The 27695-nt window shown below is 34.6% G+C and overlaps 1 protein-coding gene across 1 annotated transcript in view; it reads right to left on the reverse strand.

Annotated features, from left to right (window-relative positions):
• Positions 1–237: 237 nt before the first annotated feature.
• The window catches only part of GLIPR1L2 (GLIPR1 like 2), a 52080-nt gene continuing 24622 nt past the window's right edge, over positions 238–27695 (reverse strand). Inside the window, exons 3-6 of the mRNA XM_012551843.2 lie at positions 25058–25161; positions 10630–10715; positions 793–819; positions 238–711 (exon numbers count right to left, since the gene is read on the reverse strand). Of these exons, the coding sequence (XP_012407297.2) occupies positions 434–711; positions 793–819; positions 10630–10715; positions 25058–25161 (495 nt within the window). The 3' untranslated portion in view covers positions 238–433. The remainder of the gene's footprint in view (positions 712–792; positions 820–10629; positions 10716–25057; positions 25162–27695) is intronic.

Raw genomic sequence — 27695 nt, forward strand, 5'->3', positions numbered from 1 at the left:
CAAGTGTATGGAATATTCTAAGGTAACTACTCCATTCTGAAGTCTTTAAAAACTTTTCCAAACATAAATACCTATTCTCATAGATCTCTCCAATAGTAAAGTAGTAATATTATATTGACTATGAAAAACACTGGGCAAATTTAATCATTCATTAAAAATTTAACGAAGTTAAATTCAGAGAACAATTAAAATTGAAATATCCTTATGAAATATAATGGCATAGGGATTTTTTTTTTCACTTTTAAAGACCTGGATCATAAATGTGTTTAAAACCTCTGTTGATTTCATTGCCCAGTTCTTTTTAACCATCTTATTTCTTGTCTGTAGTAAGAAGAGCTCATCAAAAGGGATAAAAAGCATAGTTTCTAATGGCTTACAATAGATTTTCTTCTGTTATTCAGACTCAGTGATTCTATGGCCTTTCCCCAATCCCTCAGTGTTTGGCTAGTTCCTTTACATTTTGAGGGCTTACAACTGATTTGATGCTATCACTCTCTGACTCTACATCTTTCTCAGATTTTTTTTGTGCTAATATTTCAGCCAACAATAGATCTTTTTCTAACCGTATATTTGGAAATTTATGCTGTAATAGGAAAACTATAGCAACAGTCACTACTAATAAAAACAGTCTGAAAACTATACAAAATATACATAGGGGATCACACACAATTGGTCGAGGTACTTCCCACTCTGGATACCAATAAGGATAATCTGTAAATAAAAAGGCAATTTGGATGCTTGCTTTTACTTGAACAAGACAAATTATTCAAGAATTAGAGAAAAAATACATACGTGCAATTCGCTCCCGCTCATTGTTACCTAGAATGATAGAGAAAAAGTGTATAAACAACAATATTAAGAATATTTTTAGACACAAAATCTAAGTTGGAAGAGACCTCAGAAAGTCATCTAACCTAACCCATATCTGAACAAGCATGTGCTTTGTAATATCTCCTAAAAGTGGTAATTTAGCCTCTTCTTGAAAATAATCAAGGCAATTTTTTTCTCCATGAAGAGACTGGCACAAATATTTTCTTTTTAAATTAAATTAAATTTATTTATTTAATATTTTTCTCCAGTTATATTGAAAACATTTTTTCACATTAAAAGTTCTAGGTTCTCTCCCTTATCCCTACCCATAATTAAGAAACTACATGTGTTATGTGAATTATTTCCATAAAAGTCAAGCTATGAAAGAAAACACAGATTTCCTAACTAATGAATACAACAATCCTCAAGAAAAATTAAGTTAAAAAGAGAGAGGGAGAGAGAGAGAGAAGGTTTCAATCTGTATTAAGACATAATAAGTTCTCTCTTTTGGTATGAATAGAATTTTTCATCATAAGTTCTTCAGAGTAGTCATGGATAATTATACCACTTATAATAGCAAAGTCATTTATAGCTGGTCATCCCAGAATGTTGGTATTGCTTTGTATGTAGTACATTTCATTCTATTCATAGAAGACTTTCCCAGTTTTTTTTTTCCCCCTGAGAACATTGTGCTCAATGTTTCCCCAAGAACAATAATATTCTATCATAAACACATACCATAGTTTATTGAGCCATTTCTCAATTGATGGACATCCCTTTAATTTCTTTTTTTTTTTTTTTTTTTTTTGCCCTGAGAAGAGAGCTACTATGAATATATTTGGTACACATAGGTTTTCCTTTTTTCCCCCTCCAAATATCTTTTGGTATTCATGCCTAATAATAGTGTTACATCAAAGAATATGCATGAATTTATAGCCCTTTAGTCACAGATCATAGTTCTCGATCATTTATGGACTGGGACATGGCTCTGAGTTTTATAAATTTGGCGCAGTTCCCTCTATATTTAAAAAATGAGACTTTATCAGAGAAACTTGCTTTGAAATGTTTTTACAATTACTATTGTTAATTGCGTTTCCTCTTTCTCTTTCTCTCTTTTTATTCTGACCCTCTTCAAAAGTGTTTTGCTATTGACCACTTCCTCCCCAATATACCCTCTATTTTATCACCTTCCTACCCTTTCTCATATCTCATTCCCCTCCTATTTTCCTTCATGGTAAGATAGATTTCTATACCCCTATTGAATATGTATGTTATTTTCTATTTGAGCCACTTCTGATATCAGCAAGATTCACTCACTCACCTTTTTGTCTCCCTCTTCCCTTCCACTGTAAATTTTTTTTTTGCCTCTTTTTATGGCAGGTAATATGCATCATTTCACTTCTCTATTTCCCTTTCTCACATTACATTCCTCTCTTACCCCTTAATTTCATCATTTAAAAAAAAAGATAGTATCCCTTAATATTTAATTCATTCCTGTGCCCTCTATCTATATATACTCCTACCAACTGCCATAATGATAAAATTCTAATTAGTAATTCTAATGAGTTACAAAAACTATCATCCCATGTAGAATTGTAAACTGATAAACCTTAGGTCCCTTATGACATCACTTTTCTGATTACTTCCTTATGCTTCTTAAGAGCCCTATATTTGAAAATCAAATTTTCCATTCACCTCTGGTCTTTTCATCCTGAATGCTTGAAAATCCCCTATTTCTCTGATAACCACCTTTTCCTCTGAAGGATTATACTCAGTTTTGCTAGGTAAGTGATTTTTGGTTGCAATTTTAGTTCCATGGTTTATCATATTGCATGCCCTCCAGTCCTTTAATGTAGAAACCACTAAATCTATCCTGCATGTGACTCCACTGTACTTGAATTGTTTCTTTCTGGATGCTTGCAATATTTTCTACTTGGCTTTGGAGTTCCAGAATCTGGCTATAAGATTCCTGGGAGTTTTCATTTTGGGATCTCTTTTGGGAGGTGATCAGTGTATTCTTTAAATTTCTATTTTACCCTCTAGTTCTAGAATATCAGGACAATTTTCCTTGATAATTTCTTGAAAAATGATGTCCAGGTTCTTTTTTTGATCATGACTTTCAGGTAGACTAATAATTTTTAAATTATTTTTTCTGAATCTATTTTCCAGTTCAGCTGCTTTTTCAGTAAGATAATTTCACTTTTTTTTTCTATTTTTTAATTTTTTGTTTTGCTTGATTGTATCTTGATTTTTCACAAAGTCATTATCTTACATTTGCTTAATTCTATTTTTTTAAGGAATCATTTTTTTTTTCTGTGAGCTTTTGTACCTCCTTTCCCAATTGGCCAATTTTTCTTCTTCTCATTAGCTTTTTGTTTTTCCTTTTGCATTACTCTCAATTCTTTTCCCATTTTTTCTTCTAATTGTCTTACTTGATTTTAAAAGTACCTTTTGAGCTCTTCCATGACCTGAGACCAATTCTTATTTTTCTTGGAGGTTTTAGATGTAGCTTTGATTTTGCATCATCTTCTGAGTGTGTGTTTTTATCTTCTTTGTCACCACAATAACTTTCAATGGGCAGAATTTTTTTTGTTTGTTCATTTTCCTAGTCTATTACTCAGCTTTAATTCTTTGTTATAGGTCCCTATTTCCAGCTTCAGAGGAATTGTGTAGAAAGATTCAGAGATCTTTCTAGAAATCTCACCACAAGTATTCTTTTCTACCCTGGAATTGTAGGGGATGACCTGCCCCACAGTAGCTGTAAGATCTAATGTGCTAAAGCAACAGAACTCTCTTTTGCTGATTCCTAGCTGGAGCTGGGGCTGAAGCCAGAGCTGTGCTGCCATGGCCTGCACTGGGACTTCATACTGGATTTCTACCACATTGCTACAGACCCTCTCTGTTGACCTTCTGAATCCTTTCTGGTGTCTCTGGGCTGAGAGGTCGAAAAGCCTTCAGCACTGCTGCTGATACAAAGGTCCTACCTCACTGATGCTAGGGTCTGAGCTGGGGCTAGGTGGGCCTGCCCTGGAGGCCTGCACTGGGATTGTACTTGGCTCACATGGTAGGCTCCCACTTTGATGCCACAGATCTTTTCTACTGACCTTCTAGCTTTTCTTTGTTGTTTCTGGGCTGACAGGTTTGGAAACCACCAGTACTGCTGCTGATTCAGAGATCAGGCTGGGGCCCAGTTGGGTCCAGCTTTGGGGCTGGGGCCGAGGCTGTGATGAGACTGCATGCTGAAGTCCCACCTTCATATCACAAACCTTTTCTGCTGACCTTATAAGTTGTCTTTGGCTGGAAAATGTTTTACTCCATCTTTTTGGGTGTTCTGATGCTATATAAGTTATTTAGTCATTATTTAAATGAATTTGGAACAGTTTTGGGGAAAGACTAAACAAGTTTCTTCCTTACTTTACCACTTTGGTTCTGCCTCAGCAGTTATTTCCAATAGGCTTAGTCTGGAGGTAGAGAAGTCACATTCAACTTCTCTCCCTACTTGCCTTCAATATCCAAATGGGCACTAAGTCACTAAATACTTTTTTTAAAAAAAATAATCTCTTACACCATTATTTTCTTTTCCATTACCAAAGTTACTATACTAGTTTAAGTTCTTATCCTCTCACAACAAGATAACTCAATTTCACATTGTGTGGGTAAGGAATGCAATGCCCTGTGATCTGGAAAATCCATGTAAAATGTTTTGGCCCTCCCTTTGTACCAGAGAAGAAGTCTGAATTTTTTTTCTTTTTTGGGGGGGTTTATAGAATCTTATTGTAAAATTTGAGTTGAACTATACAATATTATATGCGTATGTATATACATACACATATGTTTGTATGTACACATATACACATTTTAACTATATAGTTGTTTTGGAAGGGATAACCAAACACAAAATCATATATCTTTTGATGTAAAAAAATATTATATTCACATTTGCATGTATTCACATACCTTGCAATCTTTCAGTTACAGTAATTTGAAATAATATATTTAATATAACTAAAGATGTCTAACCAAATAAGTCTTTCCAGCTTGATGTATAAATCTTTCCAGCTTGATGTATATGGTATTCCTGCATTTGTAAATTTCATGATTTAATATCCTAAACTTTAAGATTGAAGAATTATTGCAAAAGTTCTGTGAATTCATATGTGAATTTGTAAATAAGTAAATATACCTTCTGCTACTTTTTCAAATATATGTGTATATACAGATGTTACTATGCTTAATAAAATCCAAACTGATAAAAAAAATTAAAAATGCCTATTTGCTTATCTTCTATTCCCCTGGGATATCTTTTTCATCCTCTGCATCGAAGTCTATTTTTTCCTTCAATATTCAACTCAAAATTTAACCTCTCCTTGAAATCTTACTTTGCCACTTTATTTAGTCATATTTCTCACATCATATCTCATATAACACTTATTGCCTATCCCAATCATGTAGTACTTAAGTGCATACTTACTGTGTAGTTTATGTGTATCATTAATTTAATGCTTTTTTGTGTGTATGCAGGGGCATTTTGTCTATCTAACTAGATAGAACTTATCCCACAGATTGGCAGTTTTGTTTTATATTTCTATTAAAGAATTTAGTGCAATACAATGCATGGAATAAAGAACTGAGGAAATATTTGATGAAGAAAAGAAGGCAGTTTATAGTAGTAGTTGGCAATTAGAGTTCCCAGGATGTGTTACAGAGAATCAAATACTTCACTTTTCACAAATAAGCAACTTAGGGAAAATGGTTTAATAAAGTAAAAAGATTATGCTACACATATGGTTAGCAACTACAAATATATAAAATTTAGGTCATTTTCCTTGCAAGAATATAAGGTAAAAAGGTAAAAACAATGCATCTCCATACTCCAGCTTATTAAGAACAAGAATGTAGTCTTTGAAAGGATGGAAGAAAAGGAAAACAATTTAAGAACAGAAAGAGAAATCCAAATGTTTTCATCACAAAATCATAGATTAGAAAATAGTCCTCGAGATTTCCGCTGATTTTTAATTCAGTTCAACAAAAATTTACTTTTATAATGTATTGGTGACAATATTAGATGCTGGGATAAAATATAAAACAAATGTTTGGATGAAAAGTAAAAATGAAGCAGTTTGATGTTGTTGAAAGTTATCTAGATGTTAAGTAAAGCAACAAGGAATTGAACTTTTTGGGGACCCACTTCCCCCCAAAATCCAGGGTCCTTTCTACTGTCCTACGCTGCCTTTATGCCAACACTGCATCAAAATTAATAAATTTTAAAAATCTTTTCAAAGATTCCTAAATTTTCAGTGTTATGATAGAATTTCAAAGTCATCTAATTCCATTTACTACCCAAATGAGAAATCCTTTATACACCTCTTCTTGAAAAGTGGTTATTTGGCATGTGTTTCAACACATCTATTGACAAAGACATCACTAGCTTATGTTTAGGTCAAATAGGAAGATGTTATGGCAGCATGACTAGCAAGAAAGCAAAATGATGAAGTCAGAGAAGTTTCTCTTATTTTGATTCTTTGTACCCTGCCTCTACTTAAGGATACCATTTCACTATTTGACAAAGTCAGGAAATGAAGAATTCTGTCAAGCAAACCAAGAAAGCCAGTGTTATTTAATTGTACAATACATGTCTAGGAGCAAAGTGTAAGATTAGAAAGGTGGGAAGGAACCAAATTGTGAAGGGATTTAAAAGCCAAACAGAAGATTATATATTTTTTCTTGGAGTAATAGGGATTCCCTGGAGTTTGATGAGTCGTGAATGATATAGTCAGATCTGTACTTTAGAAATCTCACTTTTAGCAGCTAATGGGAGTAGGAACTGGAATTGACAGAGACTTTAAGAAGAGGAAACCAAATAACAACATATTTTTATAGTTTAAGCCAGAGGTGACAAAACTCTATATTATGTTATGGCGGTGTTAGAGGATAGAAAAGTCCACATGTGAGAGATATAAAAGTGGTAATGACAAGACTTGGGAACATGTTGGATATAAAGAGTGAATGCAAGTGAAAAGTTGTGAGTCTAGGCTATTATGAGGTTTGTGGTATTCTTGGCAGTAATAGGCAAGTTGAGAAAAAGGAAGTTCTGTGAAAGATAAAGACAATAAGTTCTAATTTGGCCATATTGATTTTGAAATATTTGAGATATCCAGTTCAAAGATATCTAATAAGTAGTTTGTAATATGAAACTGGAGGTAAAGAGGGATGTTAGGATCAGATACATAGATTTGAGAATAATGTTCATAGAGATAGCAATTGAACATATGAGACTTGATGATATCACCAAAGAAGATAATATTGAATAACAAGAGAAGAAAATCTATAATACAGCTTAAAAAATCCTGCAAAAGACAAAGAGTAAAGGCAGGTAGACAAAAGAAGAATTAGGAGACAAAGTGGTTATGAAATCTAGGAGAGCAGAAAGTATCTAGAAGAGGTCAATAGACGTTAAAAGCTGGAGAGATTTTAAAATGTGGATTAAGAAAACCATTAGATTCGAGCTAAAGTAGCATTGGTAATTTTGGAGAGAGCAGTTTTAATTGAATGATAAGGTCCAAAGATAGACTTCAGAGGCTTGAGAGAAGTGGAGGCACCTATTGCAGATTATTTTCTCAAGGAGTTTAGTTACAAAAAGAGTAAAGATATGGGATAATAGTTGTGAAATTGGTTGGATCCAGTGAAAACATTTTAGGAATGGAGAAAATAATGGCATGTTTATAGACAATATGGAAGCTGCCCCCAGATAAGGTTAAACTGAAGATTTACGGAAGAGTAGGAATGATAGGAAAGAAAATCTCTTGGAAAAGGCAGTATGGAATGTAATTGGGTACAAGGGCTTGTCTTGTCATGGATAAAGTCCACATCTTTATGTTAAGGAAAAGAAAAATTGGTGGTTATTGTGAGTAAAGTAAGATGAAGGGAGGTGAAGTAGAGGAAGTTTTTGATGAATAGTACCAATTTTTTGCTGAAGCATAATGGAAAATTTTCAGTTGAGAGAATGATGAAAGAATCTACCATTGGAAGCTTGAAAAGGTATAAAAAAGTCTGAAATTGCCTTGCTGCAATGAGGACCCAATTGAGATATATCACAAATTTCTAGTGGATACATTCATCATATTATTTTCTCCAACAGCACATGAATAGATATGAAAGCAATGGATGGTTAAAACGTTCAATGCTGAAGTTTCACAAGGCATCTTCAGTAACAGAATAAAGAGACAAAAGAAACTTGATTATAACAGTTAAGAGATGAAGGAGAGAGAGATTGGAGGTCATGATAAAGACAAAGAATAAGGTTAGAGATAATTAAGCAAGGGAAAATATAAAATGATAAATTATTAGGATCAGGTAGAGGAATATTAATGTTTATAAACATGGAAGTAGAACAACCTTAGGATGATGGTAATATCAAGAGTAAGAACATCTCTGTTTATAGCCAAGGTGAAATGAAAAAGAATGAAATAGAACTGAAAAGAGTGAAGAATCAAGGTGTTAGAATATTCAAGGGAATATTAATATTTATGTTGAAATCTCCTGATATGATAGCAGGAGTTACTATGGAGACAAAAACTATCAACCAAGGCACTGAATTCACTGAAGAAGGAAGCTGAGTGTCCTGGGAGTTGGTAGATAATAGCAATCGGCATCTTGATGGGGTGATAAATTTAGATTGAATATACTTCAACGAATAAGAGGTTACTGAGTGATGATGGTAGAGAGAAATTCATAAAGTGAGAATAGGTAACAGAAGTATTTTGACTCCTCAACAGGACCAGTGACCCAGGAATATGAGAGAAAAATATAACCAGGGTTGAAAAGAGTGGGCAGGCAGTGATGCCATATCATTAGGAAGGAGTAAGGTCACAGTGAGAGTCAAAAAGAGGGAGGGAATGGGAAAGGAATAGTTTTAAGATGAAAGTGAGTTTGTTAATTAAGGAGCAGATTTTCCAGAAAACATAATGGAAGAGAAAGAAAGATTTGAAATAGGATATTGGGGGTGGAGAGGGATAGAAGAGGGTGGGACTAAAAAAGGGAGTAGTAAAGGATAAGGAATGACATTTGTGCAAATGACAGCTTGGAGTTTTAAATCACTGTAATGTGAGAGTATAGTGGGGGTAGGGGAGTAGAGGGGGTAATGCTAACCATTGAGTAATCAGTCCAAGTATAATATCAGTGACTGGAGAGAAGTTTGCTGAAAGGTGTGGGTGATTATACTGGTAAAGTTCTCTTTAACTGAATCTTTAAGATTCAGCCTTACTGCACATGAAGATGTTATGTCCTATATAAGACTCAGGAGGCCAGACTCACATGGCAAGTAGAAGAAAGCAAAAATGCAGCCTGGAAAAGTCTAGATAGAAGTTGATAGATGACAATTAGGAAAATTATCTGAGAAAAGCTCTAGAACACTATAGAAAACCAGAGTAAATACAGAAGCCATAAGTCAGTGTTTGCATTTGAAGTGATGTAGATATCCATGGGAATTCTCTTGAACAAAGAAGCCAGTGGCAAAGGGCTTATATACTATTTGTTACTTTAGTAAGTAGTTGTCTCACAACAAAACTGCAAATATTATTGTATTATAAATAAGATGAGCCTGAAGAAAGAGATTTGGGTCAGGGTTTTTGTAACCCAAGATTAACCAAAATCTCTTTCCATTCCACCATAAAGCCTCCTCTCTAAAGGTCTTACTTCTTATAATATATACTTCCTTTAACTAACCTGACAAACAGGACAAAGGACCAGAAAAAAAAGTGATTACCATATTTAAAGAATTTGTTTTAATGTGAATTGACCCCAATTCTCTAGAACCAGAGGACAAAATATAGAAAGGCAAAATATAAAAATTATATAGGGCAAAATAGAAAGAACTCAATGGCTATATCACAAAAGAAATGTCAAAATGAAAACTCAAAAATATCATAAATAAAATAGTTTCCAAGTAAAAGGAAAAACTATTCCCCTAGTAGCTTAGGTTCTAATACCAAGGAGCCATAATAGGAATTAAATAAACATAGTAGTTGCAACTATAAAGAAGAGGACAACTCAAAATATGATATTCCAAGAGGCAAGAGATAAGCTTTTGCAACCAAAAAAAAAATCTGACAAAACTAAATATAACCATATAGAAAGAAAAATGATGTTTTATAGGAATGAAGATTTCCAAACATTCCTGATAAAAAGGCTAGAACTGAGGGAACTGGTATGTTTAGTCTGGAAAATAGATCTTGCTACCAATATCATTGCAGTCTTTAGATATTTGAAAATATATTTATGTGTGTGTATTTTTATACATCTCCAAATTTTTGAAGATTGTAATTACACATATGTATATATTATACTATACTTCATATTACACATATATACATATAATCATATATATGTAGTTGTTTATATGTTTGCATATCTATATCTATATATGTATTTATCTGTACAATAGGAAGGAAGATCAGATTTATTCTGCTAAGCTTCAGAAAGTGAAAACTACAGGAAATATATGGAATTTAAAGGGAGGTAGATTTTAGCTCAGTATAGGGAAGCACAATCAAAATGCTATTAGAAAATGAATGTGCTATTTAGGGAGTCAATTTATTCTCAACCAGAATTGTTGGTTGATCATTTGTTAGAAGGGAATTCATGATTTAAATGAAATACAGCATGACAGTTATAGTTTGAAGTAAATTACTTATATAATTCTGTGTTAATAGGTGGAACAATAAAATAAGGTACTAAGAAACCACTATTAAATGATATCATTGTCATCTAACAATGTGTAGTTATTATTTTTCCATATTCAACTTATTGCCTTAATCTTACTGCATAGCATATCCTGGCATTTATCTTCCTTGTCACATTTGCTACAAAATCTTCCTGCTTTATAAGGCCTTCTCCCAGGATTCCCACTGTAAAAGCAGAAAAATATTTTATTAGAATATCAATTTTCATATGGATTCAAGCAACACATCAGACAATTCTTTTTATTATTATTATTATTTATTTTTATTTTTGCTGAAGCAATTGGGGTTAAATGACTTGTCCAGGGTCACAAAGCTAGCAAATATCTGAGGCCAGATTTGAACTTAGGTCTTCCTGACTTTCGGGCTGGTGCCCTACTGTGCCACCTGGCTGCCCACATCAGTCAATTCTTAATAAAAATTCTGATATGAATTAAGAAAATGACCTCAAGAAAATACTTAACCAAGAAATAGGTCCTTCTGTAATCATTGTTTTTCATGTACCAGTGACCATTTTCCGATTTAACCTTATGTAAAAATTTTGTCTGCTATAAGTGCTTATTCACCCCCATCCAATTTATATCATAGATTATATTCTAACCTTTAGTTTTCTGAGTCTTAATTTCATCATCAATAAAATATGAATAATAAAGTGCTTATTCTACTGAACTCACAAGGAAATTATAAGAAGAGTATTTTTTTATTCTAAAGCTATTTTCTATAACAAAATTAAGATTTTTTAAAAGGGCAGATGAAAATAATCAGACTTGCTTACTGACCATAATACCAAAAATAGTGTGTTAACAATGCTAAATAAATATAGGATTAGAAAGATAGTTTAGGATAAGGCACAAACTTCTACTGTATAGTGAGAAAAAGCACAATAGCATAATCAATCATATAGAATCAAGCATATAGAAAAAGCAGTAGGCCGGCTTCTAAGAGAAATGTATAGGGTAACAGAATGAGCTTTATAGAAACAATATTATTTTTAAAAGGGAATACTGGGAATTGATCAGATTAATTTAGAGGCAGGTAGATAGGGTATTCCTCCCTGGAACTGAGAAGTGCACTTGGAATCCAACAAAAACTTCATGAGTAAATCTCAATGTTAGAGCTAATGGAGTAAGCCAGTCATCCTGGAATAAAGTTCCATGTATAGCCAGGAATTTCAAATTTTAGAATTAGAAAAGGTCTTAAACCAACCACTTCATTTTGATAATACTTGTCTGGTGGCACTAACAGTTCCCAAATCAGGTGCTGCTGGTCAAATGCTGATCTCCAAGTTCTATGTGTATCAACCAGACAAGGAAATCATACTGGAGTAATCCCAAATCCAACTTAATGAACTAGCTAGATGCATCTATTGCATTAAACCTTTGTGAGTGGCAATCCAAATCTCTTTAATAGTTTAGTATAAATTTCCCAGTCAGACCTTTGTCCTACTAAGAAATTTTTTACTCCACCTTCTGTCCCATTTCCTAATTACTTTTCATAATTTAATCTTAAATATCACACAATAAAATACAAATACATTGTTTCTATTGCTTCTACTATTCACTGAACTTAACTCAGCTTCAGTATGTCCATAGAATCTGCCAGCTATAGCTAAAAAAACTACAATCCAATTTCTACAAATCTGTGGAAGAAGCAGCAATGGCTTGGCTGCTACTGTTGTCTTTCACCTTCAAACATTAGACATCATCCTTTTATTCTTCTTTTTATCTTCATGGTGATTAGCAAACAAAAAAGACATGATTCCCAGGAGAACTCACAATTAACCAGGAGAAAAGAAATATCGTATTAGATGGGAGTAAACTATTGTCGGGCAGGTAAGACTTGCCAGAGTTAGCTAGAGTAAGGAGAAAGGTGGAAGGCACTTTGAGTGAGAGAAAGAGAGCACTTCACAGTGAGTTTAGTCCTGAAGATAATTTGGCAAAGATCCTCATCATAAGCAAATCTTTTATAGGGGAAATACAGCCTTGAGGGCTTCTGGGGGTGGGGGAGACTAGGGAAGTAAAGGTGTCAGCTCAAAGGGAGGATCAAAGAGAGAGAAAGTGCCAGGGATTAAAAAATAGGGGAATTAAGAAGCCAAATGGAACGAACCTGGCAAAGCAAATGCTAGATTTGTCTAAAGATATGCTAATCAATTTCTTAAAGGTTGTTTTAAACTGATAATTTCCAGGTGAGCTTCTTTCAGACAAGGGAAAGTAATCAGTTCACATTAGGTAGCAGGGATTCTTGGTCAGGTACAGCATGAACAAGATAATATTGAAGGTTTCTTCCAATTATGAAATGTTTTTGAAATTGATTTATTACTGATTTATTAATGTTTCCTATAATTAGATTATTCATAATAAATGGTATAGCTAGTGTCTGGATAAAATGGCCACATGATAGGTCATACAGGAGCCTAAATCTCCTAAACTACTGCATCAATAATTAAAAAAACAATATTAGATTTAATAATACCCCTTCCATTTCAGAGACACTTTAATATGCCTTCTCATATAGTCTAATACTACCAAAGAAAAAACACTAAAAAAGATAACAAGTGAAACACTGCCCTCTCTTTGAGATGTGCCACAGAACCTATATGCCATATCAGCTGGTGGGATGGGCCCAGGAGGTAAAAAAGGAGCTTGGCTTCTGAGGTAGGAGGTTGTTTCTGGCAGGAGTTAAAGGAACTGCTATAGGTTTCTTGAGGTGGCAAGGGGTGTGTCCTCTTCCTAGATCTCCTCCTGAGACATAGCACTAACTCCAGAAGCCTCCCTTCTAGGGTTCCACCTATGAAGTTCTGAGTGGGCTGATCAGGGTAATCCGGGAAGAGAGGCAGCATAAATACACAGCCTTGAGCAGAACTAGCTCTCTTACTCTCTTGTGCTCCTGCTCTATTGCTCCTGTGCTCCTGGGCTCTTGCTTCCTGCTCCCCCACTCAGAGGATGAGTGAATAAAGACAGATAGAGTAACCTTAAGGGACGCTACAAGTGGCTCCCAAACAGGGACAATTTGGCTAGGACCTCACCGTGTAGCAGGCCTACAGGGTGGGAAGAGAGACAGAACTCTGCTCTAGTGAGTAGAAAGTTAGGGATGGGACAAATTATTGTGAGAGTCTCAGACCAGGAAGTGCTATAGAATAGTAAAGCAAGCAGGATTGGGAATTGATTTTAAAAAGTGGGATGTAGTAGGTAATCAGATCGCTTTCTATGAAAAGGAAATGCTGGGAGCCATCCCAGAAAGGCATCACCTCATTTATCAAGTGATCAGAAATACTTTAAAAGGTGCAAGCTGCAATCCATTAAAAGTAGATAATAAAGTGCAAACAGAGTCATAAAACAAATGAGGGTCACAAAACAAAGGAGGATAGTAAAATAAATGAGGGTCATAAACCAGCATTCCATAAAATGGAACTGGCAGAAGTTAATCATGGGGAAGAATGAGGAACTAAACAAGAATGAAGGAGGTGGATGTCACAAAAAAGGAAGAGGTAATGAGGAAGAAGTAGGAAGTGGATATGATGGATCAGGAGAAGGTAGGGATAAGATGAGTAATGAGGAAGTAAGCAGAGAGAAATATGACCTTTAGGAAAAGGATGGTGATAAGACAAGGGAGGAGAAATCGAACAAAGGGAAGATATTGCCAAACCATGTACAGGGCTGGAAGGATTGCAGAGGGCTGGAACTCTGAAAAGGTGTACTTGAATCTAAGACAGCAGAGTACTTAAGGCTAAGTACTTACATGATATTTCCTTTTTAATGTTTTCACCTCCCTTCCTGAGAAGTCAGGGAGGGCATGATCATCTTTTTGGGGGATTGGTGACTACCTGTGTTCTAAAACAAAAGAAAGCAGGAGATATAGAGGACTGGAAGGATTGCAGAGGGCTGGAACTCTGAAAAGGCATACTTGAATCTAAGACAGCAGTGTACTGAAGGCTAAGTACCTACTCAATGTGAGATAATAGTTTTATAAACATAGACTTAGATGATATGGTGATGTGATGGCTTGTCCCATGTTGGACAAAGGACTAGCTCTCTGGATGGCCTCAGGATCAGTCAGTGTCAGGATCAGTCAAAGTGCTTGGTCTTTAGGAGGAGAAGGGAAGGAAGCAGGCAAGCTGCCACGTGTGGCTTGTCAAAGATCAATTCTGGACTCTGGAGTCTGGAGTCTGAAGTCTTCCCTGCTGAGCGATCTGGGGCAGAGAGACTCTGACTCTCTCCCTCAGCCCCCCAATCCTTCCCTATGAGTATCTCACCACAACACATTCAGCAGGCATTAATCGAGAGGAAAGCCATCACATCATCATATCATCTAAGTCTGTGTTTTAGAAAACCATTATCTCACATTGAGTAGGTACTTAGCCTTAAGTACTCTTCTGTATTAGATTCAAGTACACCTTTTCAGAGTTCCAGTCCTCTGCAATCCTTCCAGCCCTCTATAGAACCATATTGAAATGCTGGGAGAACTTGCCCTTGAGGCATTAAAAAGAGCTTTTCATCTAACAGAAAAGACCCTTACTGTATTTACCCTTTGAACTGGGAGCTAGAGAAGTCATGATGCAAACTTATTGGCCATGGGTGTATTGTGCTCAATGGGCTACAATAATTCCTTCCCTTGCTGTACCATATTCTGATACAGCCCCCTTGTAAGACAATTGTTGATGAGCCTGTGCAAGGCACAAATGTCTTTACTGATACCACTTAGAACCGCAAGGCCTCAAATTGTCATGAGCACTCAAAAGAGATTCTGGTATTAGAGACTCCTTATGATTCCACGCAGAAAAATTAGCTTTTTGCTATCCTCCAAGCCTGTAAAAGATACCCTGAGCCCATTAACACCATATCAAATAGCTTATATGTTGTCTGAGTATTCAGAGGCATTGAGGATGCTTCCCACAACCTCAGAACTCTTCAATTGCTAGCCTTCTTGCTGAATTGCAGCTGATTTTACAGACTAGGAAATATCCCATTTAGGTCCTGCATGTATATTCTCACCAATGCTGTGCAGGAGGCATATTTGCTGGCAATGAGGTGGCAGACCATGCTTTACAACACTCCCTTCTCACGATCACCACACTCCCTGAATATAGCCATGATTTTCTTCACTTACCTGCTAATTCTCTACGTCGCCTTTGTGGCCTCACCTGGGGACAAGCCTGACAGATAGTGAAGTAGTGCATTCAGTGTGTTCCATTTCTCCCTCCTCTACCTCTACCTAGTAAAGGAGTTAATCCCCAGGGTTTATTCCCAAATGATTTGTGGCAAATGGATGTGACACATGTGGTTTCTAAATTCCTTTGGGCCACAGTGGCCTCCCATGAGAACATTTCTTCTATCATTAAGCATTTGTATAGTTGCTTCTCCTCTCACGGAGTTCCTAATACAAAGACCAACAATGGTCCAGCTTATAGCTCTAAGCAAATGGCCACCTTCTTCATCACATTCAGCATTAAACATGTTACAGGGATTCCCTGTAATTCACAGGGTCAGGCCCTAGTGGAAAAGGTCCATTGTACTCTGAAGGCCACCCTTGTTGAACAGAAAGGGGGAGGAAGTAGACAGAATCCCCTATGGTCCACCCAGGTGGACGTGGATAAGGCCTAATATACTTACAAATTTTTGTGCCTGGATAGGGATACGGCCTCTCTCCAGGAATGATATATTTGGCACAATCTATAGAGAGGACAGAAAACTAGGCCCCATGAAAACAGAACTCCAAGCACTGGAAAACATTCAAAAAGTCCTGTGGAAGGATAAGGAAGGACATTGGCAAGGTCCATACTTAGTACTTTGGAAAGGGCCAGGATGTTTAGGTCTTGAAGGTCCTGATGGGGAAAGTTGCTGGAGTCCGGAAAGAAGAACAAGGAAAGTTGCTCCTATTAAAACAGGGGCTGAAGAAGAAAAGAAGGAGATAACCTAAGAAATGCCCAAAACAGCACCATAGTGGAGAGATGACTACCCTTGCTAGACTGGCTTAGTGATTGAATCCAACATACTTCCTTTCCCATCCCCTTCTATTGTATCCCACAGGCTCTTTGTAGCCATTTTTGTATTGTTACTTCTTTTGCTTTTGCCTACTTTGCTAGGATGCTTTATACAAATTCTTAAAAATTCTTTAGAGGTGCTTACAAAAGAGCTTTTCATTGATTAACATGCGAACACTTATTTTATTATATTAAACACTTGTTTAATAAAAGAGGGGGAGATGTTAGAAGCAATAAAACACTGCTCTCTCTTTAAGCTGTGCCCTGGAGCCTGTATGCCACATCAGCTAGTAGGGTGGGCACATAAATTAAAAAGAGGATTGGCTTCTGAGGCAGGAGGTTGTGTCTGGCAGGAGGTAAAGGAACTGCTTGCTATAGGTTTCTTGAGATGGCAAGGGGTTTTGATGATTACCACTTTATAATATAGTTTGAAATCTGATATTGCTAGGCTGCCTTCTTTCACATTAAAAAATTCTCTTAATTTTCTTAACATTTTATTTTTCCAGTTGAAATTTTTTATTGTTTTTTGAATTCTATAATTTTAATTCTTTGGTAATTTAATTGGTCTGGCATTGAGTAAGCAAATTAACAGGTACAGTTGTTTTTGTTATTTTGATTTGGTCTAAATTTGAGCAATTCATATGTGTCCAATTGTTGAGAACCGTCTTTATTTGTGTGAAAAGTATTTGTAATTTTTGTTCATTTAGTCAACTGGATTTGCCAGTGTATTATATTACTTTCAGTTATTTTAAGTTGAATTACTCTTTCTCTTCCCGTTGGACTTTGTTGGTAATATAAAATAGTAAATTGTTTAAACTAGTTTTTTAGTTGATTCTGTAGGATTCTCTAAGTATACCATTACATAATTTAAAAAGAATAACAATTTTGTTTGCTTACTGCCCATTCTTATTCCATCTATTTACTGTTCTTGTCTTGTTATAGCTAATATGTTGAGTACAATATTGAATAACAGTGGTGATAATGGACATCTTGTTTCACCTCTGATCTTATTGGGAAGGCTTCCAGTTTATCTTCAATACGGATAATGTTTGCTGATGGTTTTAGATAGCTACTACTTATCATCTTAAGAATGGTTTCCATTTATATGCTTTGTAATGCTTTTCATAGGAATGTAGGCTGTATTCTTCCAAAAATTGTATTTATAAAAAATAAATTTTTTGTTTGTTTTTTGATATGGTCAATTATTCTGATATTCTCCTTAATCAGGCCTTCCTTTTATTTATTTATTTATTATTATAATAACTTTTTATTGACAGAACCCATGCCAGGGTAATTTTTTTACAACATTATCCCTTGCACTCACTTCTGTGCTGATTTTTCCCTCCCACCTTCCACTCCCTCCCCTAGATGGCAAGCAGTCCTATTCTCAGTAGAGGTGAAGAAGGATCGGAGGTAAAGGGGGATCGGAGGTAAAGGGGAATTTGCGATCTCAATGTGTGCAGCTGAGTCAAGAAGCCAGCAGTCTCTCCGCCCCTCTGCCTCCACCCACCAAAATCATCATTTCCTATACAACACATCAGGACTTGCACAAAGAGTGGGCGGGGGCCATTCTTTCTCCAAGCATATATATTAATAGAGTATGGTCCAGTTACTATTTAGCCTCATGTGCTTGGGACCTCAGTGCATTAACTCGAGTTTCAGCCCATTACAAAGGGCTATATTAATTTTGTGCTGAATATTAGTATTTGTAACTCTAGGTCCTTTGCCTCCCAAGACATATTTCAATCCCTTTGTTCTTTTACGTTGATAGCTGTGTCTCTATAATATTTGAATTTTTTTTCTTTTTGGGTATTCATTATTTTCTCTTTGAAAGCTCTGGATTTTGGCTCAATGCTCCCTGAATTTTTTATTTTAGATCTCTTCCAGGAGGTTATTAGTGGATTCTTTCCATTTCTATTTTACCCTCTGATATCCAAATATTAGGGAAATTTTCCTTTACAGTTTCTTAAAAGATGCCTAGGCTTTTGTTTTTGACATGTTTTTTTTCCAGGACAGTTATTTTCTGATGAGTTATTTCATATTTTCTTGTATCACTTCATTCTTCTGATTACACTTTATTGCTTCTTATTGTCTCATTGAGTTAATTAGATTCCACTTACCCAATTCTAATTTTTAAAGAGTTATATTATCCAGGGAGCATTTATAAGTTATGATATACAAACATAAAATTTTTTGTTCTATTGTTCTATAGGAATATTATTGTTCTATAGGAAATGATGAGCAGGCTGATTTGGGAAGAACTCAGCTGTAAAGCTTCCTCTGCTCTTCCTGGAAAGACCTACATGAACTGATGCTAAGTGAAGTGATTGGGATCAAGAAAACAAAGGCAACTGGATTGTGTGTTGCTAAACTCTTCTCAATGGTGCAGTGATTCAGGGCAGTTCCGTGGTGTTTTTTCTTCTTTAAAACATAAGATCATTCTCTCTGGGAGAAGGTTTCTTGGGGAGATTTTCTAGAGGCAGCCTAAGTTTCAGTTAAAAGTAGTAATCACCCAAATGCAACCAGGTGTTAAAAGTTCAGATATTTTATTGCTTCCTCCAAAATAGCCCAGTTAGTTTTTCTTAGAGGACTATCTTTCTGTTTGGTTCTAAGAGCTCTTACAGCTTTGTCCTTTGCTTCTGCCTCTGCTTTCTTCAGTCTCCAGCCAGCACCAAGGTGGAAGATGCAATGAATCTCTTTTGCTTCGGAATGTGAATTCCAATGAGTATTAAATACTTCTTGCTTATATGAGCTCTCTAAATATGTGAACACAAGCATTGTTTCTATCAGTTGTACTTAGTACCTTGTTTCAGGTTCTGTTAACACTAGGATTCCAACATACTTCCAATGGATCTGGGGCAGAGGATGCTATCTGTATCCAGGGACAAAATTGTAGAGACTGGATGTGGATCAAAGCATAATGTTTTCACCTTTTTGTTCCCTTTCTCATGCTTTTTTCCCTTTTGGTTTGGTTTTTCTTTCACAACATGAAAAGTATGAGGATGTGTTTGAAAGATTGTATATATTTAATCTTTATGGGATTGCCTGTTGCCTTAAGGAGAGAAAAGATGGGGGAGGTAGGGAGAAAAATATGGAACATGTATTTGGAAAATATACTACTGAAAATAAAAAAAAAGTAAAGTTGGATTCTGCATTTCTTGGAGATAAGGAGGACATTGTCCTAACTTCAGGGTTGTGTGTGTGTGTGTGTGTGTGTGTGTGTGTGTGTGTGTGCACTGCTCTTTGTAGAGCTAGTTCAGAGCAGTTTTAAGTTTTTGGTGCTTCCAAGATAGTGTGATCCAAAAAAAGTCAATGCTCTATTGGTCTGTGCTCTGGTCTTTACCCAGGAAAGGACTCTCTATTCACTGATAGCTACAAGCACTATGGCCTCTTAGTGTCCCTGCTTTCTTGTGACCATTAATGTACCTTTTCATATTAAAACTATAATCCAGAAGTGGGCATAGACAATGGAATTGCAAAACTTTGCCCACTCTTGTGCCCAATGACAACATAATTATAATCTCTTTTTGATCCTCTTAATATCTCTTAGCTGAGAGTTTCCAAAGCTCCTGATGTTGTTGTCATAGCTGTGTCCCAGGTCCACAGCTTGTGTTGCCACTGGATGTATTTTAGTTCCATTTCCAACTCAGTGTCCTAGACCTCTTCTTTTAACTTGCTAAGTTGTCTTGGGGTGGAAAAAATGTCTCATCCTGACCTTTTATTGGCTTTGCTACAATAGAATTTGATTATTTTAAAATTGCCTCAAGAGAAATGTTGGAAGAACTCAGCTGTAAAACTTTTTCTGCTCTCCCAGCTTCATTCCCTAATGACAGATATTCAACCTCTAAGAAATAACTTGATTTTTTTTGCAAATACTCAAAAGTTATTTGACCTCATCTGCCAAGAAGTCATGATTCAAAGCCATATCATCACTGCTATTCTCAACACTTGTTTATTCATTAAACAACTATTATAAGCAAGGCCCTTTTGTAGATGATGTGGTGAATACAAGAAGAATGAGATATAGTCATTGTCTTCATGAAACAATTTATTATGGGAGATAAGACATATATACAAATAATTCAAAAGTAGAATGTGAAACTGCCATAAAAGGAAACAAAGTGCTGTGAGAGCTCAGAAGAGGAGCATATTTTTTTCAGCTACAGAAGAACAGGGAAATTTTCATGGAAGATTTGAGTAAGATTTGAGATGGGTAAGAGCTACAAAATAAGTGGTCATGGGTAGGAAATTCTAGGTAGAGGGAACAAGTGAAAAGGATGTGAAATGCACAGTAGTTCAGTTTCATTGGAATTCAATTTATCATGAATATATCTTGTGTTTTCCTTCCTCTTTATTCCTTTTTGTCCTTTTTTAAATTTATAGAATGTTCACTAAAATGAAGCATACTCTTTGGCATTATCATAGTGAACAGTGGAAACCTTCTAAGTATTTACAATGAGGTAAGAGAAAATATTCCTCTTCTGCTCAGTTCAGAGCCACTCCAGAAATAATCCTTTGTGGACCACATATTGAGAGAACAATTTCATGTTGTGGATACCTTTAACACCTTGGTTCCAAATAACCAAAAATGATGACTTCTCTTCATTAATAGGCTTAACTCATAACTAACTTGCACTGTAAGAACTAAAATTTTTGACTTTACAGAGGATCAAAGAAACACTTAACAAAGTTTACAAAATGTTCATAAAAATATCAACACATTTGAATGGAAATAGATATGACTTCAGACAGTTTCCTGAATGCTCTTGGCTTTGTCTAACTCATATGCTCTTTTGGCTAACCACAAAGAAGCAACCTCCTTTTCCAATTCTCTCTTTTTCCTCAGGTTGAGTGGAGCACAGAGGTTACACCCTTATGTTCTTGTATCCCCCCTTTTCCTTTCCTCTTCCCTTCCAATCAGGAAGAATGGAAATGCTTCTTAATGTTGCTCCAAAGTTGTTTTCTATCATGACTCATTTTGCTCTGGTAGAAATGGTATGCTGGGGAATCACTAGAGCATCTCAACTTTTCTGAGGGCAGATATGGACAAAAAGCTATTTCTTTAGGAGTAAGAAGAAAACATCGATGCCTTCTGTTTCCTTTTCAAGTACAGGTAGCTCCCAGTCCAAGTGACTTGTGGAAGGTTACATATTTAGTTAGGATAGATTGGAATTTTGATCTCTGGGAAGTACAGGTAGCTCCTAATCCAAGTGACTTGTGGAAGGTTACACATCTAGTAAGGATATATTGAAATTTATTATATTCCTGACTTCAGGTCAGTGACTTATAGTCCCTCATCTCTCCAAAGAAGGGAGAGAGATACATTCTCATATCTATTCTTTGAAGCCAGGCTTGATTCTTCTAATTACATAGTAACCAGTTTCATTATTATTATTATTATTTTTACCATTACCATTATTCTTTTCAATTACATTATTGTAATCATTATGAAAACTGATTCCTTGTTTTTGCCTTTTTCATTTTGTATTACATCATGTATTTATATAGTTTTTCTTCCCATTCATCATTTCATACAGTTCCATAACATTCTATTACATTAATGTCATATAATTTTTTAGTCATTGTATAATTAAGGAGCATCTACTTTGTTTTCATTTCAGTTCTTTGCTACCTACCCCCAAAAAGTTCTGGCACATGATTTCACATGTATAATTGATTTAATATTGTTTGCCTTCTGAATATATGGGAGAAGAGTGGGTAGAAGGAAAAGAATAGTGAATTCAATTTTTTAAAAAATTGATATTAACAGTAATTTTTAAAAATGCTACTATAAATATCTTGGTATATATGAGACCATTGCTTTGGACTCTTGCCTTTTTAAAGCATATACTTTCTAGTGGAACCTCTGAATCAAAGGATATAGGAATTTTAGTCACTTTCTTAGTATAATTCCAAATACCTTTCCACAATAGTTCAACCAATTCACAGTTCACCAGTAGTATGTATTAAGATCAACCTTTTTCTACAATATCTCCAACAAAGACTAATTCCATCTTTAAGCATCTTTACAAATTTTCTGGCTATGAGGTGAAACTTTAGGATTTTGTTAATTTATATTTATCTTATTCTAAATAAGTTGGTGCAATCTTTCCTATTTATGCTTTATCATTTCCAGGATGATTTCCCACCCCCAAAGCCACTTTGAATATTTATTGTTTAGAAATTCACAATATCAACACAATAGTGACCTAATGGATAAATGGATATACTATGTTTATGCATCAGGCGTCTTCTTTTTGGTGTATATGTTCCTTTTCAGGTGCTGGCTTCTTTTCCAGAGATTTCTTTGCTGCTGAAGACTTCTTTCCCCAAGCTTCTTTTCTGTTGGTTTTTCTTCATGGCAGAAGCTTTTCTTTTGCTCTGAAACCTTCTTTGTTCCTGTAAGTTTCTTATTATCTACACACTTCTCCTCCTCCTCCTCCTCCTCCTCCTCCTTCTTCTTCTTCTTCTTCTTTCTCCTCCCCCTCCATTGATAGCATAAGATTGTTGGTTATTCTTTGTTAAGTTGATGTGAACAAAATTCACATATATGAATAAATTGGAAGCTCAAAGACAGCAGACAATGTAACGTTTTTGCCATATACTTCATCCTTTTTGAAGTATACAAGTATCTGTGCACATACACTAGCCATGGTAGACAAGGGAAAGCAAAAGCCATGCTCCTCTTCCCCTACTATCTCCTACAGGAAAAGCTAGAATAGTTTTGAATGACTTCTCTAAATAGGACAGAATTTACCTGATTAAAGATCATCAGTCATCAACAAATGAAAAAAAATTTTAAAGTAATTGTTGTTTACCAGCTACATATTAGAAACCAGACAAAATTATTTGGTAATAGTTAAAAATCTGAAAAATATATCAGTGAATATACAATTGTAACATGCAGTAAGAAATGGTGAATATGAAAAAGATTTCTATGAAATGTTACAGAATAAGCAGAACTAAAAGAATAGACTATAACAATGCTAACATCTACATTTGAGAAATCTTAGTGATTCAACTAAAAAGTTAGGTGAAACAATAATTTTAGTAGAGTAGCAGGATATAAAAAAACCCTCAAAAATCACCAGCATTTCTATATATGCCCAACAAAATTATGAAAAAAGAGATAGTAAACAATAACCCATTTAAAATATCTGTAGACTATATAAAATACCTGGGAGTGCATTTGCTAGGAATTACATGAATGTAATTTTAAATACTTTTCATATAAAATAAGATTTAAATAACTGAACAAATATTAATTGTTCACTGGTGGTAGGAGATAATATAATAAAAATGACAATTCTACCTAGTCTTACTTATTCAATAATATCCCAACTAGATTACCAAAAAATTACTTTATTAAGCTAGAAAAAATAATAAAAATTAATTTAGAAGACCAGAAAGTTAAAAATATCAAAGGGATTAAAGAAAAAAAGTATAATGGAAGGAGGTTTAGCAGTACAAGATCTTAAACTCTATCATAACGCAGTAATTATCAAAACTGTCTGGTAATTCATCTATAGAATGAGTGGAGAAGGAAACAGCAAACTACTTCAGAATCTTTGCTAAGAAAACCCTTAATGGGATCACAAAGAATTGAGCACAATTAAGTCAACTCAATAACAACATACTCTTATCTTCCCTTCCTGTTTTCTATAAAATTTTCTATTTTTAAAGCTATTTGTGTGTCTACATTCTATATAAGTTTGCTGAAGTTAATGCTGAAGCCCCACTGACTTTTTATATCAATAAGCCTGTGCTCTGGACATAAATTAAATCTGCAGATAACTATCTCTACATGCTAATTCATAACTGTCTGTAGTACCTAAACAATGGTCCTTTAATAATTTTTTAAATTTCAGGTTCTTTCCAATATTGGGATTTTTAAGACTATGACTTAAAGGGTTCCTAGAAAATAATATTTTAATATTTTGCTATTTACATAATATGAATCCTCAAAGAAAAATCAATATGTCTGAACTTTTCCCTCTAATAATATATTTTTTAAAATATATTTTACATTTGCATAGCATCCTATAAAGTATTTTCACATATGGACTATAAGGTTTGGGAAAACAACTCAGGAAAATATATCGGATTTTCCAAATATTTAATTAATTTACCAAGTTGCTCCGGCCACACACACAATAACAACAATGATGACAAACAACAACAACAACAAAAATAATTAATAACAGTAATAATCACTGGGTCAACAATTTTCTTTTGATGATTTTCTCTTGAAATTATACTGGATTTTGGACAAAAACAGTTCAGCACATCAATAGGAATATATTCACTATGGTAGGACCTAACAGAAATTGCATTCTGCTGACACTGCTATTACTACTGTCTACTGACAGTCCTATGCCACAACTAAACCACTGTAAAATAATATGAGGACTACTTTTGTTGATCTTCACCAATAGTTAAACTAAGCCATGGAGGAGCACTAATCTACATAAATAGATAAAATTACAATTTAGAGGAAAAAATATTAAAACAATAAATATAAACAACTTACCTTAGTGCATAGTTACATATGAAATGTGCTGCATTCAGAACAGTTCCAATACTAGGGCATTCAATAACAGCACAGCCAATTTTATAGGAAGTATCCCAAACAAGCTAAAAGACAATTTCAAAATAAAACATTCACTTTAATACTTATGGTTCATTATTGTGTATGGACATGAAATGGGTCATAAACTTTAGCATTTGTGTGCCAGTAGGAAGAAGAGAATGTTGTTGACCAAAAACTAAAACATTGTTCTGAGAGTTGCTTAATGGATCTAGTACAAAGAACTAAAGTTGTTTATTTAAAAACTGAAATAGCTAAGGTATCCTCTATCAGAGGGTCCTTGAGGTAATATAATATATCCCATATGGTTAACATTATCAAGAGCCTTTTAATTAACTTACTTGACGAAACTGCTATCCTAATCTAAAACATTCTTTTATGATGGTCCTTAAACATAAATAACTTCCAGGATTAAGCTTGAGAACATATAAAGGCTACTTTATCATATTTGTCAGATTCTGGCCAAAACCTAAGAATTCTTCTTAAGGACTGCTTGTAAATAAATGTGCCTGTAATGACATAGATTTCAATTATAATGTGAAACTACTGTAGGCAAAGCCTATAGATCCAACAGATGTGAATTTTTTTATTTTTCCTTTTTAAAAATTCAGTCATCCCTCATTAACCACAAAAATCCATTGAAAAATCCTTTAATAATTGAAATTAAAAGCACATAATGCAATAATTTTTAAAAAAAGATATTAAATACAACTACCCTTTTGTAATCACTAAATTAGGAACTAAAAGAAGTATTAGCGGCAGGCAACAGGTACTCAGGAAAAGATTTACAACAATCTTCTCCACTAAAGTTTTTATAGTTCTAATCAACAGAATGTTTTAAAAAAATGAATGTCATATACATTGTAGTTAAATTTCTTTTTATGTGGAGAAACAAAATGTATTGCAGTGCAAGGAACAGCATCATTTTTGGCTACTAATACCTCTTTTAGAATTAATAACTTACTGAATAACATCTAAGCTCCTACTTAAGTGATAGATAAAAATAGAAAAATTTGTAAGAAACTGGAAAGAACTTTGAAAGAATGGAATGTAGGATCCCTGACAGCAGGAATGGCCATTTTTTTTTTACCACCATTATTCTAACTTCCACCTTTCTCTTAGCTCATAAAATCCACACAAAACAAGTCCACACAGTGACTATGCCTAAAAATGTATATCTTATTTTACACCTCTGTCCATCATTTCTCTTCAAGGAATGGTGATTAAGTGGCACAGAAGATGAAGCATTAAGCCTGGAATCACAAACACTCAAGTTCAAATTTGGCCTCAAACAACTAGTAATTTATGACCTTGGGCAAGTTACTTTACCTCCGTTTAACCTCAGCTTCCTTATCTATAAAATTATAATAATAGTAGTAATTTACAGGGTTATTGTGAGGATCATTTGAGATAATAATTGTTGAACATTTAGCACAGCTTCTGGTACATAATAAGCATGATATTAATATTAACTATTGTTATCGGTGTTGTTGTTACTATTACTTCACAGGGTTTTTGTGAGAATCAAATGAGATATTTGTAAAGGACTTAGAAGAATATCTAAGTTTTGCTGAAGAATGGAGCCAAGATTGTGTGAAAAAAGCCAGTATGATGTCTGAGATCTCCTCAGTTTCACTCAGAAATAAAATTAAATCAAGGATTTGAAAGAACTTTGGAAAAACAAAAGCCACAAAAAGTGAATAAGCCAATTTTTCCAATCCAAGAGAACTTAGGACTTCTGGAAAAGTCTATCTCACTTCTGTAAAAAGGGAGTAGAGAAGAATGTTTGTGGTAGCACTTTTGTAGTGGCTAGAAACTGGAAAATGAATGGATGCCCATCAATTGGAGAATGGTTGGGTAAATTGTGGTATATGAATGTTATGGAATATTATTGTTCTGTAAGAAATGACCAGCAGGATGAATACAGAGAGGCTTGAAAAGACTTACATGAATTGATGCTGAGTGAAATGAGCAGAACCAGGAGATCATTATATACTTCAACAATAATGCTGTATGAGGATGTATTCTGATGGAAGTGGAGAACTTTGACAAAGAGAAGTTCTAATTCAGTTCCAATTGATCAATGATGGATAGAATTAGCTACACCCAGAGAAGAAAAAAAATGAGCAAATGACAGAAAAAAGCTCTCACCATAGAAACCTACTGACAACCAGGAAGATCTAAACACAAATTCAGAAAACAAAATTTCAAAAGGGAATATGAATTGAAAGATCTCAAAAATTTAAAAATCAAGTAGAGAGGTAGAAGAAAAACTGGGAAAAGAAAGAAGAGGTCTATAAAAGACAGAGTTAATAACTCGAAAAAGGAAGGACAAAAATTGATTGAAGAAAACAATTCCTTTAAAAATATAATTGGCGAGATAAAAGAAAAATCTACTAAAGAGAACATTTCCTTTAAGAGTAGAATTTGCCAAATGTAGAAGGAGGCATGAAAGGTAATTGGTCAAGTTAATCAGTCAAACAAAATCAAGAAAATGAAAAACTGAAGAAGATGTAATATACCTTACTGGAAAAACTGACCTGTGCAATAATTTTTATTGGATTACTTTAAAGCCATGATA

Source organism: Sarcophilus harrisii, chromosome 5 (assembly GCF_902635505.1).
Source record: "Sarcophilus harrisii chromosome 5, mSarHar1.11, whole genome shotgun sequence".
In the NCBI taxonomy this organism is placed as follows: Eukaryota; Metazoa; Chordata; class Mammalia; order Dasyuromorphia; family Dasyuridae; genus Sarcophilus; species Sarcophilus harrisii.